This window comes from Nymphalis io, chromosome 7 (genome assembly GCF_905147045.1).
Source record: "Nymphalis io chromosome 7, ilAglIoxx1.1, whole genome shotgun sequence".
Taxonomy (NCBI): Eukaryota; Metazoa; Arthropoda; class Insecta; order Lepidoptera; family Nymphalidae; genus Nymphalis; species Nymphalis io.
Genome location: NC_065894.1, coordinates 14,282,507 through 14,305,739, shown reverse-complemented (window position 1 = coordinate 14,305,739; position 23,233 = coordinate 14,282,507). Strand labels below are relative to the sequence as shown.

Genomic DNA, 23,233 nt, shown 5'->3' with positions numbered 1-23,233 from the left:
GCCACCAACAATACCTTCATATGGCCACACGATGCCTGACATCAAAATCAGGCAACGTGATGTGCGTGCGGAGCTGCAATCACTTGATATACGGAAAGCTAGCGGTCCCGATGGAATACCAGCCATAGTGCTGAAGAACTGCGCGGCGGAGCTGTCTTCTGTGTTAACGCGCCTGTTCCAACTTTCTCTCTCTTCGGGATGTGTGCCGGAGGCTTGGAGAAGAGCTAATGTGCAAGCGGTTCCCAAAAAAGGGGATCGGTCTGACCCGGCAAATTATCGACCAATAGCTATCACCTCAGTAATTTGTAAGGTGATGGAACGGATTCTTAACAACCAATTGATCCATTACCTAGAAGATCGCTGTCTAATTAATGATCGTCAGTACGGGTTTCGACCAAAACGGTCCACAGGTGATCTTCTAGCGTACGTAACACACCTCTGGGGTGAAGCTATCGACAAGCATGGAGAATCGTTGGCTGTTAGCCTCGATATCTCCAAGGCTTTCAATAGGGTCTGGCACAGAAGTCTTCTCTCCAAGCTACCGGCATATGGTCTGCCTGCTCAGCTATGCACCAGGATTGCCAGCTTCCTACAAAAGCGTAGCCTTTGTGTTTTAGTAGATGATTGCGCTTCACAATTCTATGTAGTGAATGCTGGGGTCCCCCAGGGATCTGTGCTATCTCCCACACTCTTTCTTTTGCATATCAATGATATGCTCTCTCTTGGGAACATACATTGCTATGCAGACGATAGTACAGTGCATGGTGGATACCACGGACGCGCAGTGGCTGGGCGGACGGAAACTGAGGAGAGGCGGAAGAATCTTGTCATTGAACTCGATAGGACATTAGAGCTCATCGCCAAATGGGGTTCTGATAATCTTGTTGAGTTTAATGCCAAGAAAACACAGGTATGCGCTCTCACAGCGAAAAGTCACCATTTTCCCCTCTTCCCTTCCTCTGTGGCACACCGCTGATGATAGAAAGCAAAATCGCCATGCTGGGGATGGAAGTTCGCTGCGACCTTAGTCCAAGGGATTACATCGAGGCTATTATAAAAACTGCTTCACGGAAACTCGGAGTTCTGAACAAGGTGCGGCGTTTTTTCACGCCACAACAACTGTGCCTGTTATACAAAACACAGGTACGGTCTTGCGTTGAATATTGCTCGCACCTTTGGGATGGCTCCGCTAAGTACCTACTGGAGGCCTTGGACCGGTTGCAGCGACGTGCAGTACGCATTATTGGCGACGTAAAGGTCACAAACACACTTGAACCTTTACAATTGCGTCGCGAGATAGCAGCACTGAGCGCTTTCTATCGACTGTATCACGGCGAGTGCTCTGAGGAATTATTCTCTCTAATTCCTGCTTCCCCCTTCCCTCTTAAGTCCACGCGAGCTGGTTCTCGATGTCACCGCCTAACTGTGACATCAATTCCATCGCGCACAAAGAAATTTGGCAACTCCTTTCTGTGTCGCACTACCAAAAAATTGAATTCCTTACCAGCTCACGTGTTCCCCTCCTCTTACAACCCGGGTTCCTTCAAACGAGGCGTGAAGAGGCATCTTGCGGGCCGGCAAGGCGGTGACGGCTAGTACAGAACATTCTTCCCGACTGTACTGGCCGTCGTCGCGTTTGGACTCTACTACCACTTACCATCAGGTGGAGTAGTCATTTGCCATCCCGGCGCATATATAAAAAAAAAAACTCGTATTGTAATATATGCCTATTTTTAACATGTGATTTAAATTTATTAATCAGCAAAATTTAAAATATTCGCTAATAAATGCGGAAAGATAAATGAGCTGACGTCATATTTCAGTCATTTCGGCTATCATCATAAAGCTACTGTAATGACAAAACTGTGTACTGTACATAATAGCACAAAAAGTTATATTTTATTAGTATAATATTCATAGCTTTAATTTATTCTTGGTATCCATAATATCCTCTATAATAAATAATAATAGGTCCTTACATATGAAATTAGCGTTTTGTCGTACTGACCACTTTGATCTGAAATATCTCCTTTTTGGTTCCTTCTTCGTCGTGACACTCTTGTCAGAGCGGTCGTGGTCGCCATGAAGTATCATGAATTATTCGGCGCAGATGTTATTCGCCTCACGAGCCTTCGCCATATGTCCCTGTTAGTGGTAGGCCTCGTGCATTCATGCAAGGGACCGCCAACAGTTGTTTTTATTTGGTCGGTCCATCGCATGGGCGTCCTTCCACGTGGTCTGTTGCCATCCACCTTGCCTTGAATGACAAGGCGCTCTATGGAGTTATTTCCTTGCCGGGAGACGTGTCCAAAAAAAGTTAGTATGCGCTTTCGAACCAGCGCCGAAAGACGCTGTTTGATGCCGAGTTCTTGAAGAATGGAGATATTGGTGCGAAATTCGGTCCACGAAACTCTTAGCATTCGTCTCCAGCACCACATCTCCATAGTATCGATCTTCTTTTTTTCGACCTGCCGCAAAGTCCACGTCTCCGCAGCGTATAGAAATATGGGGAAAACAAGCGTTTGTACGAGCCGGATCTTGGTTGCTTTTCTGTTCCTCCATATTTTCTTCAGCTTCTCCATTGCAGTTCTCGTAATTGCCATACGTCGCTTGACCTCGTCTACGCATCCGCCATTATTCGATATTAAAGCTCCCAGATATATATAGGATCGGACGACCTCACAGTTCGCAATCTGAGTGATCTCAGGCGAGTTTTTTTTGCCCGGTCTACAATCATCATCTTCGTTTTACTGCGGTTAAGCTTTAATCCGAATTCTTGGCATATGCGCTCCATTTTAAGAAGCAATTCTTCCATATGAACTGCGTCAGACGCAAACAGGGTCGTGTCGACGGCATAGCGCAAATTTGTAATCTTGCGCCCACCAACTGCAACACCGTCACTCCAGTCCTCAAGCGCAGTGCGCATTACCAGTTCTGTGTAAGCATTGAACAAGAGCGGTGATATTATGCATCCTTGGCGGACTCCAGCGCTGGGATGAAAGTCTTCAAATAAAACATCATCCGTCCGCACGGATGCAGTCCCATCTTCGTAAAGACGCCTAAGAAGATGAACTAAGTGTTTCGGTGTACCCATGTCCAGTAACACCCTCCATAGTTTGGGCCATTTTACTGAGTTAAATGCCTTTGAGAAGTCAACAAAGCAAATATAGTAATAAGTAGGCTTCTCTATTATCTGGCGAACAATGAGGATCTGCTCACGTGTACCCCTTTCTTTTACAAAACCGGCTTGTTCTGGTGCAATTTCCTTGGACAGAAAGTTCTTCAGTCGTTCATTGATTATGTGTAGCAGGATTTTACTAGCATGAGATATGAGGGCTATAAGGCGGTAGTTGCTACACTTCTTAGTTGAACCCTTCTTGTGCAAAGGAACGTAAGCCGTGTGAGACCATTCTGTTGGCCATGTTCCTGAATGCCATATCTTGTTGCATATGTTGTGGAAGATATTGACACCTATGTCGCCTAAGGCTCTTATAGTTTCGATCGGCATAGCGTCTCTTCCTGTGGCTTTCCCCTTCTTTAGATGCATAATGACGGCTTTTACTTCCGATCGAAGAATGTCTGGCACTAGGTTTTCATTTCCGGGCTCTGTATCAAGAAAGTTTTTTGACTGGTTGTCCTGGAACAAGGACTGGCAATATCTCTTGAAAATGTCAGTTATATGGTTTAGCTCATTGACTTCTCTACCATCACTATCTTCAATGGCCCAGGTCTTGGAAGGAAGTGTCTTTGTGATGGATCGAATTTTATGGTAGAGATCTCTGGACTCATGTCTATTTGCATGAGCATCGATTTCCTCACATATTTCCTCTTTGGTTAAGGAATCCAAATTCAAATTTATAAATTCATTTAGCTGGTACATTTCAGTTTTGAAAACAGTCATTCATTTGTTTTTTCCTCATTATTTTTACGTACGCGGCGTCGCTTATTACCGCACAATGGAAAACATGAAATATGGGTATATTAACGAGTACGAGTTCTACCGCGGCACCAGCGCTGCAGAAACAGCTCGAAGGATTAATGATGTGTACGGCGCTGGTATCGCAAAAGAAAGCACTGCGCGTTTTTGGTTTTAACGTTTTCTTTCTGGAAATTTCGACCTTCAGAACCAACATCAGTTTTGTGGACTAGCGCCGGTGTCGTTCTCTACAGCTTTCTAAAATCTGGCCAAACGATTACGGCAGATATCTATTGTCAGCAACTGCAAACCATGAAGGAAGAACTAGCATCTAAACAACCGAGATTGGTCAATCGCTCTAGGCCACTGCAGCTTCACGACAACGCAAGACACACACTGTGCAATTAAAAACCACTAAGTTAAATGCTACAATTAGAATGTCTGCGACATACCCCGTACCCCCCGGGCCTGTCTCCAACAGATTACCATTTTTTCCGGAATTTGGACAACTTCTTACAAGGAAAAAAATTCAACTCCGATGCGGAGGTCCAAACCGCCTTCAAAGAGTTTATTGATTCTCGCCCCCATGGTTTTTTTAGTAAAGGGATCAATGAACTACCTATGAGATGGCAAAAGTGCATAGATAACAACGGTGCATACTTTGATTAATTAAGTATAATTTACAATAAAAAAATTACTATATATTCCTCCCGTACAAAACGCCAATTTCATATGTTCCTTACATAATATATATTTTATTGTATAAGGTAACAGGTGGGCGAGCGGGCCGCCTGGATGGCAAGTGGTTACCACCGCTTACAGATCGCAAATGCGCCACCAACCTTGTGCCTGTAATACACTGGCTCATTCACCTTTCAAACCAGAACACAACAATACAAAGAATATGTACTTACATATATGATGACTGTGTGGTATCTACCCAGAAGGGCTTGCTCACCCAAAAGCTCTACCGGCAAGTGAATATATAGATGTAGATATAGCTATGAAGAAACGTTTACAAAAGTACGTTTTTATGTAGGTTTATTTAGATTTATAATCTAAGACTATTATTTATTACGATTATGAAATTTAATTAGCGATTTAGATAATAATAATAATAATAATAATAAATAACTTTATTCACTAAAAACGAAACGAAGACAAAAAAATTAAGGTACAAAACCATAAAAAAAGAGTTAACAATATCATATTTCATCATATCTATGGGTATGCGAATCTTACAATTCAAAAACAATTTCGTTCATGTCTCATATCAATTAAGCCCCAACCAAAACACAATAGAAGGCATCGGCTTCGACCTTATTTGTCTTAGACTTGCAAGTACAAACTACATTTTACATAATTGTATCGTAAAACAATAAGTGGTTATTAAAATGTCTTTTTGTTATAAACAAAATGTCTAACAAATCGGCAAAGCGTTTTGTTCGTCTCCCGCCGAGTTTTTGGTTTATTGCAGGCGAAGAAGATAACGCAGCTATTGTTCTCAGAGAAAGTAGAGCTGTTTCAGAGAAAACGTCCCGACGGGAGAACGGTTGCACCCTTTGTGTCATTGCGAATATTACAATGCAAATGATACAATTCGCATGAACGTTTCAACTGGTTCGTAATTTCGCAATTTCACCAAACGCTCGACATTATTTTAAAAGTCCTTATTTTAAAATGTTTTCTCTTTTTAAATTTTATTTGTTTTTAAAATGGTGTTTACATAAAAATATATAGCGTATATATTTTTATGTAAACACCATTAGCCATATAGACTATTATATATATATATAGCGTATTACCATTATATATATAGCGTAGAGACTAGCTTACACGACTTAAATTACAATATACCTACCTGTTTACGCCGAACTAATATCGGGGATCAAACGGTAAATGGAACTAAGGAAGAGCTTTCCACTGTTCACACTATAATTTATTTTGTCTGATTATTTTAACAAAATCACCTTTACATTATATATATTCAGTAGCGAATCTAGACAGCGCGATTCAGGAAACTGACAGATTTTATTACCGCCATCTATACATACACTACCTACAGAAGGTATTTTAGTAATTTGAATAATGTATAATTTAGATTATATTAATAAAAGTAAAGACCTCTACATAATATACTTATATATTTCAAAAATAATATAATCCGAAATTTGTTTAATTAGGAATAATTATAAATATACTGTACAATATAATTGTCTGTATTTGGATTTGATTTTGTATATTTAAAGTGCTATTTTATGTAATCGCTTTGAAAATGTTGCGTGTCTTTCTGTGGCAATCATTTGACCGAAACTTAAAATAATATTTGCAAACGACTCGTGCCAATGTGTTTCTAAGCGAGATTCACGTGTGAAATTTTATTATCGATGATTAATATAGATCAATACAAAAATAGCATTACGAAATAACAATAAATACGAGTAGGTAATCAAATTCGATTCCTTTTAGTTTAGCTATTCACGGCTTAAAATTAATTGGGTAAGTTTAGTTTATCTTTTCTAGACATCGCATACCTTTATATATAGGAGCTGCCCGTCCAGACGTATGTTCAAAATATTAGGTAATGAAAGATTTATTTTGAAGAACCAACATGTAAAACGGGCAGCAGAAGCCTTCTCGAAGCTATAACTCTTTTACCGCTAGTACCTGGAAATTGAAGTAGGCAAACAAGTAGTAATAAAATTCGCCGACGCACTTCTTTTTTGAATAAAATATAGGCTGGCCATTAGCAATTTACGACATCATTGTTTACATTCTCCGAGAATCTAAGAAGCATTGAAGGGAGCCGAAACAAAACATAATTGATGTAGTTGGCAACTTAAGCTTATAATTTATGATTTTACCCTAATAATAAGCAATAGTTAACGTGATTTGATGTAAAAATATCGAAAATTATCTAAAACTCCGATTCGAGTAAAAAAGTAATATATGGTTAATTTATTGAGAAAGGTATATACTTATAGTCTATAGCTCGTAGACAATATATATGTGACGTAATGCTATGACACATGTTTATTAGAACACATAAAATGTAATTATATCTCTATATATATAACTTACCTGTGTATATCTTTGAGTAAATAGTATGTCACTGATCGCAGAAATTTTAAATACTTTTTTGTTTGCCGGCTGTAGCTTAGATTCCTAGTAGTGAGATCGTCCACCCATATGGGTGCTCCATACAGTGCCATGGAACACACCACACCGGCGTATATGGGCCGGCATGGTGATTCCGGCCCTCCCACGTTAGGTAGGAGGCGGCTCAAGACGGCAGCGGCATGGATGAGCTACGTGCCCAGTTGCACAAAGTATTGCCCGAAGCTCCATCTTCCATCCAGGATCAGACCTAATATCTCATCTGGGCCTTCACCACGTGGGACATGTATCACGGTCCCGACGTGGAATATAATAAAAATGTTTTATTATAAAGATAAATAAAACTTGTCCACGCGGTGATGATTTATAATGTAATTACTTTCAGTTTTGCTTTATATACAATACTAATAATATTGATTTAAGTCTTCAATATAAATAATAATAAATAATGTAATATGTAATTATAACCATCAAAACTATGTACCTACATAGTTGATAAAAAGGCGTGGACACAGTAGTATTTAGCTTATTCATCATCCCCTAAAACAAATGCATCGATTTAGTTATTATTAATAATAAAGTTGAATTTAGAATTTTTAAAATTTATTAAAAGATATTATAACTTTTCTTTTAAAATTTCTAAAATAAATAAAAATGTAGTGTCTGTCTCTCAGTTTGCCGGGTCTAATCGCCAAAAAGAAAAAAAATTATTATAGAGAATATTCTGATGTACTGTTTGTCTTTAAAATTATCATCCAAATCCGTTCTATACCTATATAAGTATAATTACAAAAAATATTTTCAGGAAGTCATTGCAATTCTTTCGAAATGTGATAAAAAGCGTTATTTTTCTTCCGTTAATATTTTTAGGCTTTAGGACTTGGGCTTTAGGTTATTGCTCAATGTGTAATATAAACTTAACGCGGCTTAAACCGTTGGGCACTGGTAATAATAAATACATGTATAAAGATGTATCCTGCACGTACTGCTTATTACTTCATTGTATAGTAAATGTAGTAATCGATAACTACCGCATTGTGTGATTGATACAGTTGCAACGCGGAAATAAGATGCATTTGTTATTTCGGAACACATTATCCAAAATGAACTCTATTGTAATAATATAGAGTTAAAAATTGATTGTGCCGCGTATGCTTTGCTAGAATTACATTTAAGATAATATAAGTTTTATTATATTGTGTTAAAGAATGAATTATAATGGCACAGGTTACGTGTGAATGCCCACGCGCCTGCCATTTGTGTTAACCCATTACAAAACTTAGTGGTCGGTTCGACCATTTTGTATTGTTGACATATTTCAAGATGGATGGTATAACTGTTTCACAATAATGTGTGTTTGATATCTATTTTATTTTCCGTTAGTGTTTTTTTGGACGGCAGACGATTTAAATTCCATGAATTTCAATTTGAAATAACTTCGAAGAGATACACTGAATACGGTTTTGTCACGAACTTTCTATAAATGACTTTTGTATATTTAAATGTGTTACTTCGTGAAAATAACAAAAATAAATTAGTTATGAGTATTTAAAAATATTTTTTTTATAATTTGGTTTAATTACTGCAATTAAATGAATAGTAATCATTTCAAAAAGTATATTATTCTATATTTAAATTTTCTTTTTCGGAAGCATAAAGCTTAATAGTCCCTTTCAAATTAAACTTATTTAATTTTTTTAAAGGCCCTAATGGTGAGTTCCCATAACAGATAATGATGTCCAGCGCGTGCTTTGATAAAAGTCATCGAAGCGTCACCAGGGGACCAACTGATGCGTCTTTCTCGTAACTTCCGGTCGAAATTTTGCAATTATATTAAATAAAAACCGACGGTGGTCCTACATTGATCCCGTGACAGGAAAGGGTTATAATACCTTAAACGTTTCAAGTGAGACGCATCTACAATTGGTCAAAAGATTATTCAAAAACATGAAAAACCAGTTGTTTGGGTTGATGCATTACTTTAAATATTGTCATTTATTGAACTTTAGCTTCCGATATGTATTTTTTCAAATTTTCAATAACCGATAACGAAATTTCGACCTTCAGAACTAACCCCGTGGACGGTCGGAGACAAAAGTTGAAAATGAAGAATTAAAGGCTATTGTGGAAGCGGATCCATCACAAAGCACTTCAGAGATAGCTGCAGTCTTCGGGGTAAGTGATAAAACTGTATTAATTCATTTCAAGCAAATCGGGAAAGTAAAAAAACTTGAACGATGGGTACCTCATGAATTGAGTGAATCGAACTTGCAAACACGCGTAGACTGCTGTGTTACTTTGCTCAACCGACACAATAATGAAGGGATTTTAAATCGAATCATTACTTGTGATGAAAAGTAGATACTGTACGATAATCGGAAGCACTCGTCGCTATGGCTGAACCCTGGAAACCCAGCCAAATCCTACCCTAAACGAAAATTGACTCAGAAAAAGTTACTTGTGAGTGTTTGGTGGACTAGCGCCGGTGTCGTTCACTACAGCTTTTTAAAATCTGGCCAAACTATTACGGCATATCTATTGTCAGCAACTGCAAACCATGAAGGAAGAACTAGCAACTAAACAACCGAGATTGGTCAATCGCTCTAGGCCACTGCTGCTTCACGACAACGCAAGACACACACTGTACAATTAACAACCACTAAGTTAAATGCTACAATTAGAATGTCTACGACATCCAACGTACCCCCCGGGCCTGTCTCCAACAGATTACCATTTTTTCCGGAATTTGGACAACTTCTTACAAGGAAAAAAATTCAACTCCGATGCGGAGGTCCAAACCGCCTTCAAAGAGTTTATTGATTCTCGCCCCCATGGTGTTTTTTAGTAAAAGGATTTATGAGATAGCAAAAGTGTATGAATAGCAACAGTATTTTGATTAATTAAATATATTTTACAAAAAAAAAAAAAACTTTATATTCCTCCCGTACAAAACGCCAATTTCATATGTAAGGACCTAATAATAATACATTTATTGTTATATGGTTCTTTAAGTAAAGCTTCTTTGGATGCGATATGAATTAAATTTCAATATAGTATAAGAGCAACGTTTCTGTATGTATTGTTTAAGTGAGTTCCAAACCTTCTCTCCTTAATTAATTATTTAAGTCGAGTCTTTACCTAGCGATTGTTAAGTTAGGTACTTAAGTCCTGTGTTTGACAGAAAGTTACTGTCTAACACAGACGGGTTGAAAAATGCTAATCTAATTATGTATTTAAAAATATAACATTTATGTTACGTTCTTATAGCTCACTTCTCACACATACTTTTATCACCGAAATTTAGTTCAGAAGGTTTGATTTTTGATTTTTTATGTGAAACTTTGATTTTTAAAGACGTATAAATTCGTAAGTACATATTTTTTAATTGTTAATTTTAAGGCTTAGTGATAACTTGATGGTGTAATTATTTCAGTAAATAAATAAAATAAACTCAATTCACAAATATCAACGTTTAATTTGTTCTTGGAGTGATGTTTAAGATTTATTTACTGATAGCTTTTGCGTCAGTTTCGTGTTAAGCAGAAAACTCGGACGATGTCACTATTGTTTACAGCGACCGCATTGCGATAAATTGAACACAACTCGCTCAGTCTATACAAGAGCAAAGAACAAAGGTTTCGAATTAAGATAAAATTGTATAAAAGGCAAATAAAGGTTCTCAAATAACAAAATGTACTCAAGTTCTCGGCTGTAGTTCAAAAGCTGCTGTAATTTATACTAACTAAACATGTCGCACGCGACTTTGTTAACGCTAACAATTCATAAGGACATTTTTTTGATCCCGCTATAAATATATGACATTAAGAGACTGTAACTGATTTAAATAATTAGTAATTATATTTCTTTGCTTATTTTATTCCATTGGACATTCCTAACTGTAATATTTGACTTACTCCCAGCAAAATAGTAATAGAATCCTATTGTTTAAGGGGAAATTTAATATTTATGTCGCCTACAGTCCTGTTACGAGTCCCGCAGGTAGACGATTACCCCTTCCACAACACCCTTTTACGCCCACAAATGAGACAGACGCGTTAGAAAATTGCATTCAGTGTTTACTGACTATTTGTTCAGAAAACAACACATGCTAAAAATGGCTTTGTGGACCCCCTACGCGGAGGAACCTTTGGACTTAACTACAAATGTTAAACAGGAAGTCTCACCAGACAGTACACCTGGTTCCAAGGTTCCTGACTATAGATATTCATCAGAGCCACCGAGTTTAGAACATGAAAATAGATCTTACAATTGTTGTGAGTGCAACATCCCGCCGTCCCAAATATCTCCGGTCGAGAGTTGGAACTACAGAAACGCACCTTCAACATCGCAATCAGAGGACTTAGATGTCGACTCGCTGTCTGATGATGCCGAGTATCAAGCCTTTGAGCAGGATGCATTTAGAGCTATGGCCGAGAAGAATGGAGGCAGCTTACTTGGAAATAATCCGAGAATGAGGCGAGCGGTCCAGAGGAATCGAGACGCTGACGACTCGTACAGGAAGCAGAGAGAAAAAAACAATTACGCGGCGAAACAGAGCAGAGACAGAAGAAAGTTAAGAGAAGTTCGTCACGCGTTTCAAGTGACATATCTAAAGAAAAGAATTGCGAAATTAAGGCCCAAGCTCAGAGAACGAGTATGTCAACCTTGTCAACAGCAGGGTCAGTTTTAAATGATTGAAAGGCAATTTGATTGTGAAAAGTGCCGTTGAATTACGATTTTATAAATAATTGTAATATGAATAATAGTAAATATGTTTTTGCAGCTTCCTAGTATCTAAAGGCTTATTGTAAATTGTAATGCGATAGAGTTCGATTAATTTTTATGTTTAAAATATATCGTCTTAATTAAACTAACGTTGTTTTATTTTTAAGCATACAATCTCACGTCAATTATAAATAAGTCATTATTAGTTTCTATTACGTATATTAAATAAATTACGCGGTTTTTTTAATCAAATATATATGTATAAGTATTATATTAAATTGGTTCTAATTGTTTTATTAAAGAGTTACCCGCCTAAAAAAAAGACTTGTTCCACCACGTTGCTTCGATGCTCGTTGGTGGGTGCACATAGAGCAGATTACCGGTTAAGATTAGTTCTAACCACTGGGCCATATCGATTCAAAAAAAACTAGTAGACTCAAAAGCATTATTTTCAAGTGATATAATCTGTCTGTCTATGCACATATCAATCGGATGTCATCCGTTCAATTGTCATTAATCACTAGACAGACATAATTATATAAAAGTATTTGTATTAATTCATGATTCTCAGACGTTATTCAATAAACTACGTCATCATATCGAATGACACGAGCCGCGGTCGTGTGTGGTTACAGATTAAAATACATCAATTGATCGCTCGTTTTCATTGGTCGCTGAATTATAGCGTGCGTGAGCGCAAGCCGCGCCTACACAATAGTAGGCGTAGGTATGTTTTGTTGCCATCTTAAGTTTTAATAACCTAACTGATATTATAAAAGCAAAGTTTATTGTTTTTTACGATTTCATTTCTTAATTACATAATCGATCGTCGTGAAATTGCATACACGTTGTAAGCGGTACAGTAAGGGAGCGTATCTAACAATGCCCCACCCCTCAAATGCGGGAGGAAAACGTTCACGATATATAAAAAATATTACTTCCTATTTAGTACATGTGACAAAAATGAAAGTAATATTACTTCCTTCTTGCGCTTTATTTTGAATCGATATAAATATATAGAATCTCGCCGATATATATATATATATATGCACGTAACGTCACTCTCTATAGAATGGTAGTGCTGATTTTAAATCTGAAGTAGATTATTGTGGGTCCTAAAATCCGGCAATCAATTTGATACACTTGACCCATTCAAACTATCAATCCTTAACACTGCAAGACAAGTACCTAAATATGGTCTTAGCTATGTATTTATAGGATTATAAAACACACTAATAGGTGAGGTATATTTAACTTTTCGAGTGCGAAGTCATGATCTGTAGTGCTAGTCAAACTCATAATATAAATACGAAATTTGTCCGATGATAATGTAATTTGACACAGAAATAGTCTGGAAGCAATACATAAGTTTGTACTTAACCGATATATACCCAATTTAAGGGATAAAATGGAATATACGAGTTCACGCACGTAGTCACAAGGAATTAATGTTTGTCCTCATTATATTAATTACTTTAGTATAAATTAAAAACGATTACTTTTATTATCATAGGACTACGATAACGCGTGGCGTCTTCATTAGTATGTTGACTTGTTTGTTTAAAAATATTTTCGCTAACGGCTTTATTTTTATTTTATTAAGCTCGCTGACCTTGAGTTCCGGGGCTCCAACACAAATCGGTTAGGGTGAATAAAAAAAAATCGGGTTTCCTTTCGAGAAGTTCTCAGCCCGGAGTCTGGAGGTTAGCAGCAGACGGCGATTCATTTTTAAGCATGGCTTAAATCGATTAAGAGAATACCATCTAAGATTGAAAAGATTTGCCTATTAGATGTATATATTATCAAATGATTCAAAATTTAATCAATCTCAATGCTCAACTTATAAACGTTTAAAATTAAACCTAAAATAATATAAGACGCGTGCACACGTGGCTACCGGTGAGTCAAACACGTCGAGATTGTCACGTGGAGATTGTTTAGATTGCGGTCGCAGCTTGTCGTGCGCGTGCGCGAAATAAAAAAAAGTTACCATAGATCAAGTATTTGTGACGCGGGGAGGAAGGATTGTTTAATCTGCAGCTTGTTTAGGATCCGATATGCTTTTCAATACTTGTATATAAAAGTAAGAGCCCAGAAATGTCGTGGCGCTGGGCAAATTACTCCTCTCCCAATGAAAACAATTGAGGCTTATTCCACCACGCTACTCTAATGTCGTTTGGAGGTTGATTTTCCTATAAGATATATTAGATATATTAGAGTCCTTAAACTTCAACTTCATCGCGGTTCTTGCATTCTTGGTTCATAGTAAAAATAATAACCAAACTTTTAGTTAATTATGTATTGGTAATTTAGCTGTATATATTATAAAACGTCTTATTATCGAAATAACTAAAATTTCAATGAAAGATGATACGGGAAAGCACCTGAGGAAAAGTCGAAAAAGTCATTTTATATGTAGCTTTTGTATCAGGAATAGGTATATATAGGTACAGTTCTATTTCGGCATTAAGTATACATGTTGGCATATAATTTTCTTAGTAAATATACTTTTTTATTTCGATTACTAAGTTAATTATTATTTTCATTAACTTAAATATTTAAGTAATCTATTTAATAACTTACGAAAAAAATCTAGCAACATTAATAGAAATTTATAAAAAAGAAAATATGTTTTTATACTCTTATGTGAATTTGTGTTGTGCAATAAGTATTAAAAAATATATATGTTCTTTGTTGTGTTATTGATATCTTAGAATTTTTTTTAGGATATTTCTTGATGGCATTGAACAAACCTGTCTTGGTACATACCCACACATCAATTGCTAAAATAGCAACAGGCAGCAATAATTTGTATTGCTTATTGTTTTGATAGGTGAGTGAGCCAGTGGAATTGCACGCACAAGAAACTTAAATCTTAGATACGTGGTTGGTTGCAGTGCCAGTTTCTATGGTGGTGACCACTTATCATCAGGTGGTGTTTTTTCCTGCATGTCTTCCTATAAATATCATATAACCTCAAGTTTTCGCGTAGAAAAAGATTATATCAGAAAGTATGTCTATATATATATATTAAAGTCCACAGCCACATCTTTACCGTCTCAACATACATTCACCCCACTCTTATTAACTTGCGCAGGCGAGGGTTCATGGGCGGCGCATAATGAGCGAGGGTGCGTCCCCATCCACCCTTACGTTGTTATGTAATATCGATCTCTCCCTTGCTGCAAGGATAACTGTTATATGTGTGATTGCGAATAGAGAATAACGGCGCCTAGATTACAATATAAGAATTGACTTTTAAAATATTCTGTATATCCAAAAAAAAAAATTCAATAAGGCGGAATATTTCATTCAGGGTTCTCACCCTGCAGACGATTAGGCAATGTTAGTCTCCAATTGCCTTTAGGAGAGTTGTAGTCTCGTCTACAACATCAATCATTCAAAAGCTACAATTTCCTCGCCTTGATCAGAAAGAAGGCTACGGATACCTAACGGATGATATGTTCAATGTACGAATATGACACGAATGTTTCAACGAGTCACTTACTATCCGTAAGCAAAACAAACCGTTTTCTGAATATAAAAAACGGGCATGTGTAATTTCATTCGAGAATTGGAGTAATTTATGAATTAGTCACGGCGTCATCGAGTCTGCGTCCGAAATACCACGTGATCATCAATATTTACCTCTTTTCTTGAAATCAGCTGAACATAAATGGCTTTGTTAAATACAGAAAGATTGTACTGTTAGAAAGAGAAGTGAACAGGTACGAAACTTGTAATTCAATTTACGGTATTAAAAATGACACTTTTGAAGCATTTGCAACATGTTTGATTTTTCAACTTATGTAATTCCTTAGAGATTTGGTCCAAACAAAAGTGACCGTTAGACGGTTCTAAGAAAATATTTGCCTGTCTTTGTCTTTATCTTAAGCTCCGGGTGTATTGTGAATGTTCTAGTATTTCGTTTTGGGTATTTGTACGTTCTTCGTTTAATACTTTTTCGATTCACTATTGTTTAAAAACCCCAAGTAAAGAGTTAGGTCTGTAAGTTATAGCTCAAATTATATACAAATAAAAAATGTTTTTTTAATACATGTTGTATTAATTTATACTAATGACGTAAATACGAAAGATTTGTTTGTTTGTAATCGATACCTAAACTCTGAAACTATTGAATCGTTTCTAATAATTCCTTCACCGTTAGAAATACAAGCCGAGATGGCCCAGTGGTTTGAACGCTTGAATCTTTACCGATGATCGTGGGTTCATTTAAACCCGGGCAAGCAACACTGAATATTCATGTGCTTAATTTGCGTTTATAATTCATCTCGTGCTTGACGGCGAAGGACATCATTGCGAGGAAACCTGTATGTGTCTAATTTCACGGAAATTCTGCTACATGTGTATTCCACCAACCCATACTGGAGTTTGGTGGAAAAGGCTCCAAACCTTCTCCTCGAAAAAGGAGAGGAGCCCTTAGGCCAGCGCAGGACATTCACAGGCTGTTACTAGAAATTTACTTTATCCAGAAGTAGCATAGGCTATGTTTTATTTGAATAATAATAATATTTCAGTATATAGGTATGTATGTATTCTTATAGTCACAAACTGTGAGTTTCACAAAGACGAAGTCGAGGGAGAGTGTAGTAAAAAAAATAATCATGAAAATCATAGATATATAATATTAATGAAAGTAAAATAATCTTGATTAATGTTTAGACTGCAAGTAGGTCAGTTCTTTTTGTGCATAATATAACCCTTCGCTGAGTCTTTGACAAACATAAATATTTTTTTTAATGTTATAAAACAATGAGTACACTTAAATCATCGTAATCCCTTGGACGGAGACATCCTTTGTGAGAACTGTAATTTAGGTACAGGGCTTAAAAAGTTACTAGTAAAATGCAATAAATTAATCTCTTTTTTGTTTTGTTTCGTTTAAGAATTTCAATACAACGCGATATATATGATGCATAGAAACTCTTGTTTGAATATCTGTAAAAGTTTTTGGCAATGCTGGTGATTCGAATAAAAAGGTAACCTAACCTAACCTAAATATTATTACGACATACCTATTATAACTATCTACATATTTGTATAAGTTACTATAGAAGTATAGCTTTTGTTTCCGTTATCATTTTTCTGTATTAAATAACACATTTTTTCTTAATTAGATGATATAGGCAACAAAATATTGGACGTGCTAAATGCTAAATAAAAAGCTAATTAAAAAAATAATCCAATTTGATCATTAGTTGAGTGTGAGTCCGACAGCTGAAGCTGCATTAGAAGAGTCGGATAATAATCGCGTCACTCCATTTCAGTTTTCACGTAAGAAATCGTCGCGTTTCCCACGAGCGTAACATGAATATAAGGGATTTATACTTTTAAATTATAAGAAAGCTTGCTTGAAAAGGAGCGTACATTATTTTGTTATATGTCATATTTAAAAATAAATTAAACGCAAATACAATAGTAATATCTCGCAGAATTCCAGCGACCTGTTATTATAATAATATTCTTACGCAAGAAAATTATTAAATTTTGTATATTAGGCTTAAAAATGAAATATCCAATAAATTACTTGTGGTAGTGCTTTTAAAAAATTCAGCTAGTAAAATTCGGTACGGATGGAATAATTAGTACAACAGTTCAACGAATTCTATTTTATTTTTACTTAAATATATTTTAACAGGTACCTAATTTTTGAAACGCCAAGATCAAACGCCACCGGTTGGGTACGTAGACTTTATGGCTAAGAATAGGCGATAAAATCAGTAGCCAGTCGGCTTAGTAAAAAATAACAGCTACACAAGTTATAGCAATAATTATATCCATGCATTTCTTTTCCTGTATACCTATATATGTATGCCGGCCTGCCGAACACTTATTTGAGTATTACAAGGTTGTACATTATTTTCCGTGACTGCGTTGTCGGCTAAAACTTAATATGTATAAAATTAAATACAGTTACATCCGGAGAGGAGCCATACGGTGTCATTTGCTTCCTGTTCTTGCATGAATAACATTTATGAATCGTTCGAATTATCTTTCATTATTCACGAATGATTTAACTTCTATTTGACCGAATGTTGCAACTAAAATCATATTCTCCAACAATTTTTTCTGCAATGGTTATAATAATAATAATAAAAAAATGGTTGCATTTTGCAAATGTCTCACTGCTGTTAGTAGTACCTATTTCCTTTTGAAGATGTTTGGAACTTGTTCGTGTCACATGTGTATCTAGTAACAGAGAAGATTTTCAACCAACACATGCAGGTTTTGTTCATGATTGTATCTTTCACAACTGAGACTGGATGACTTTAAACAAAAATTAAGCACACCTAAGTCCAATCAATCAATCAATCAATTTTGCCAGTTTTTTTCAGTTTAATATACATTACCGGCGCCAGATTAATAATTGAATTTATCCTGTGAAACGATTAATCACACGGGCTAGTAAGAGCCTGCTTGATTGAAGTACCTATATTTTAGTTTAATTTATGTCTTAAAGACTTGAAATTTCCTGGCATTTTATGAAGTATTAAAATTTATGAATTCCAATTGATAAACATTGATAAATTGAATTACTAAAGAATTAGGTACCTACATTGACTTACTAACAGTCAAAGTAACAATTACTTTACAAACCGGTGGTTTTACTTGGTGATAGGGCTTTATGCAAGTCTGTCTGGGTAGGTACCACCCACTCATCACATATTCTACCGCCAAATCGCAGTACCTACCTACTTAGTATGATTGACCTGAGATCAGGCAAAAGAACCACTGCGACATTTGTAATGGGTACCTATTTCATATTTTAATATTGTTTACCATTTTCATTTTAGCTAACTTCGATTATTTATCAATACATAGATGTGTTACAGGAATGCAATTTTTGTTTTAATTTGTTTTGACGGATTATATCAACAAATAATTACGAGTTATGTTAACAACTTGTTTACGAGACGAAGCTCGAAGACGAACTAATGATTGTCTTTGTCAAATATTTTGCAATCGTAACGATAGGTAATTAGTTCGAGAGAGCTTTAATCATTATATCATTATAATGATAATAATATTATTATTATATATCGCTAAGAGTATGACTCCGTTTGCACTAACTTTTTTATACCTATCTACTATAGGTATATGTACATTACGTTGTATGTATTTAGGAAATAGTAGTACATCAATACTACATGTACTTACTAATATTTATAATACTGTATAATATTAATTACTAACTTTTAATTCATTATTGTAATTTTCTTTATATTTAATATTTCGCCTGTAACGCGTGATGTGTCAAATAAACATCTAATTTTTATATTATATATCACATTTAGTTGTTTTTTAAGATATAATATTTTGGTTAATTAAAATTTCTAAAATCAAACTGTGGAATTTTATTGCATAGTTGCACAGCGGACAACTACAGGTAGGTAGGGAGGTATTTTTCTCGTAGTCTGATAATCTCATTGCTGGGCTTAGCCTTCCCCTTATAATGAAAGGGAATACTTTAATTCGCCACGACGCTTTATTGGGGATTACTGGAAATATGTATACTTGTTTGTCTTTGAGGTTCTCCCCGTACTTGCAGGCTACCTAACAACGTCTGCGACGTAGAATATTAAAAAAAATACCATTACGTTAAGAGCATATGATGTCCAAATAATACTAATTATTAATTACAAACATTCGTGTGTTAATAAATACTTTAAAAGTTACTCTACTTTCTTTGAACACGGCAATAGAGATTAAAGTAATTTATTAAAGTAAATAATCCGTTTTTATGCTCTTCTGTATATAATACAGTTTTCACACACGATATTATGTTTTAATCATAAACTAATACGAGGCATACTTAAATTAATATCAGTATGAAACCAAAGAACACGTAGAGCATCGTACATACAATAAAATGAAGAAATTATTTGAAAACATTTCGCGATATTGTATCAGAAAATTGTGACATCTTGATATCATTGTAATCAACCTTCACATTTTTCTATCTATTGTGTCAAAAACAAGCAAGCTTGAGTAGCAAATTAATAGCAAACGCAAAATCTACGCAACTCTTCATAATAGACCGAAAGTCACCCCATTGTTCTTCCGATGTGTCCCGTTGGTTCAGGTAGCGGAAGTAACCCGTGCAGCGGGGTGGGGGTGCCCTGCACAATTAGACCTCACCCCCGAGAATAAAAGACCGGGGCGACCAACAACATCATTAGTTACTCGCAGTCAACCGTAACTACTAACCGTACTAACTAAAGTAATCATGGCTCTCTGGACACCATACGCTGAGGACTCACCATTAGATCTATCTGTGAATAGTACACGTGAAACGACATCGCAAACAAATACGGAGCTTCCACTATCAGACGATCCGGACTATCTTGCGTTCGAGAGGGAAGCCCTCAGAGCAATGGCCGAAAAGAACGGAGGGTCGTTGCTCGGTAATAATCCGAGAATGCGTCGTGCCGTGCAAACTAATCAGAACGCCGACAATTTTTATAGAAATCAGAGAGAGAGGAATAATTTTGCTGCAAAGCAGAGCCGTGACAGGAGAAAACTACGAGAGATCCAAAATTCACTCAAGGTCACTTATTTGAAAAAAGACCTGTCTAAGATCATACGTCTGCTGTCTTCAAATAGGTGTATAGTGTGTGACCAGACGTTCCTTTAGAGATGTAGAATTATAATAGTGTTTATTTTTTTTTTATTTTGAACTACAAGTTCTAAACTCTAAGGTGTTTGTGCAATGATGTTTGTGCAATCTTATAAATAGTATACTTGCAGAATATTATTCTCTAAAGAATTGTAAGTTGAAATAAATTTAATAAATGACCAAACATAAATTGACCTTTTAATTATTTAAAACCTTTTAGTTTTGTTACAAAATCATAGAAAGTTATAATCAATTTGAAGTTTACACTAACAATATCTATATCTATATCGAGTCAAATATCTTCAATAGATTTTTCTATCTTGTATCATAAAGATAAGGTGGACTACCGAGCTTAACCCCATTCAAGTCCCCATTGAATAAAAAGTTAAGTACATACCATTAAGTTACAATAGAATGGGTGCGGCTTGCGCAAGCGCCGCTTTTTGCTTCTTTCCGACCAATCGGGTTCACGAATGAGTGTATATTGTGTATTCAAAGATGATCGATAGATATACATAATTTACTTTTATATTTACTTTAAATGGGTTTTCGTATTTTTACTTTAAATGGTTATTATGTAATTTTATATTTGTATCGCAGACTGGAATCTAAGATGTAATGTCCTATTTGCCTGTTCCTTACCTAGCTTCTTAACTCTACAAAACAAACGATAAACGATATACACACACAACGATACAAATTATTGATATGAGGCGGTAAACTAATGAGTGGTATTCACACAAGCGCGCCTGACCATATTAATAGTGACATTTAACTGAAAATTGTAAATTAATAATTTAAAAAATACCTAATACACGCATTTTATAGAATTATTTTCTTCCAATTTTGTTTAATGCTAGTTTAGTATGGAGAGTGTTTCTGAAGGGACAATATTAGTAAAACACCAGTGAGTTTGTTATAGCCCGGTTTCTATATTTAACGAATTATTTTTTTACATCTGTAACCGATAATTTTGATATGACTTCAATACTTACGGAACGTTATTTTTTAAATGTTTTTTATTCATGCATAAGGCAAAACGAATTGTTTTTTTTTTTAAATATAGTAACCGGATATGAAAGAATAGAAGTATGTAAAATAGTCAGCATATCTTGGCGAAAGGATTTCCATTGAGCGGATTTCTTGATTTTCTCTTTTTGATATGTGTAAGCTCCAAACCTCCTCCTCAAAAAGGGAGAGGAGGCCTTAGCCCAGCAGTGGGGCATTTATAAGTTGTTACTGTATTTAATATTTCATATGATCAATGATGGAAAATAAGCAATAGAATGAAAAGACTTCGTCTAAGCACGGCGACGACACTTTTACTTTATCGATGACGGCCCAAGACATGTTATATATATATATCGCAGGTATAATTTCACTAGTGATATTATAATTAAACGGTAGATTGTGAATCGATTTTATTTCTTGCAATTTAACGGCTCGGTTTTAATGACATTGTATGGTATAAATTTAACGTATATATATCGCCGTTACAGTTTTATTATATGTACATATATAAAGTCAAGATTTTTTTTCCCTAGTTACCTAGTCAGAACAACAAATGATTATTATAGATTGTTTTGTTATTTTTAAAATAGATGTTATTTTTTGCAAATTAAAAATATTCCAGGAACCCGAAACATATTCAGAAGTTAAAATTATTTGAGCAACAACTAAAATAACAAACGTATAGTAGAGTCGAAGGCAATATCACGTAGTGTCCGGCTGAATGTTATTGTTTGAGAAAATCGTCGCCAAGTGTCTCCCGGGAGAGAGGCTTGCATCTGTCTAGCGCAAGCAAATATTATAATATCGGTACAAGTTACGAGCTGAACACTTGTTGGACGTGTTTTAAGATTTGTTGATTTCATATGCAATTAAATCAAAGCGACAGTTGACAATAGTACAAATACATTTGTAGGTATAAGATTTGATTTGAGTAGAATAGAAGAATTAGTAACGTACCTATTTTATCCTGAATTTGTTGATTTGGGGCTGATTTATCGATGGGACTATGTTATTTTGAAAAGTGAACTGGCGATCAAAAAATCGGTCGTAAAAAATTAAAGAATTGAAGTCATTTTTTTTCATCAAAAATATTTATACAGAGCGTCATTTACAAAACGCGTATACACTAAACTTGGACTGTGTCTGAAACAGTACCTGCTCTTTTTGCGGATTATAATCCGCTAATAGTGGGCATTGTCCGCACACGACGGACACATAGATTTGAAATTATCCTTTCTGACAACGTTGCTTCGAAATTATTTAGAAAAAAATCCACAGGCGACAATAGGGAAGAGTTGCGCTACGGGAGCATTGTCTGTTCCCAGAAACGCTGTAAATCATATTTGTGTAAGAATAACTTTAATACCACTCACAAATGGTACAACTTTATCGCAATTGTCAATTCAACATCTCATACAATGCGTTCGGTTATTGCAAATAACTGCACATTGTTATCAACAATAATAATAATTCTTGGAAGGATTCTTAAGACTTCTAGAAGAAAACTTATGATATATTTTCGTAACATTAACGAATTGATAGTATAATGTTAAATATTCATAATCTATATTGTTTAAATATGTATTATATATAAAAATGAAGTAACAAATCTTAAACGTCTTACTGCCAATTATGGAGAAGGTATGGAGTATACTTCACCACGCCAGGTGGAGTATACTCCAATATTTCATGTATTTACTGGTGGTAGGGCTTTGTGCAAGCTCGTCTTTGTAGGTACCACCCACTCATCAGATATTCTATCGCAAATCAGCAGTACTTGGTATTGTGTTCTGGTTTGAAGGGTGAGTCAGTAATTACAGGCACAA

General features: G+C 35.6%; 2 protein-coding genes across 2 annotated transcripts in view; one reads left to right on the top strand and one right to left on the bottom strand.

Annotated features, from left to right (window-relative positions):
- Positions 1 to 7,554: 7,554 nt before the first annotated feature.
- The window catches only part of LOC126769549 (40S ribosomal protein S12, mitochondrial-like), a 431,911-nt gene continuing 416,232 nt past the window's right edge, over positions 7,555 to 23,233 (bottom strand). The window contains exon 5 of the mRNA XM_050488415.1: positions 7,555 to 7,573. The gene's annotated coding sequence lies outside the window, so the exon portion shown is untranslated. The remainder of the gene's footprint in view (positions 7,574 to 23,233) is intronic.
- Positions 11,148 to 11,723, top strand: LOC126769790 (hepatic leukemia factor-like). The gene has a single exon (XM_050488702.1). It carries the CDS (start codon positions 11,148 to 11,150, stop codon positions 11,721 to 11,723), a length of 576 nt encoding a protein of 191 aa, XP_050344659.1.

Bases quoted from the DNA above. Each gene is read 5' to 3' on its own strand.
- LOC126769790 (XM_050488702.1), top strand. From the start codon at position 11,148: ATGGCTTTGTGGACCCCCTACGCGGAGGAACCTTTGGACTTAACTACA.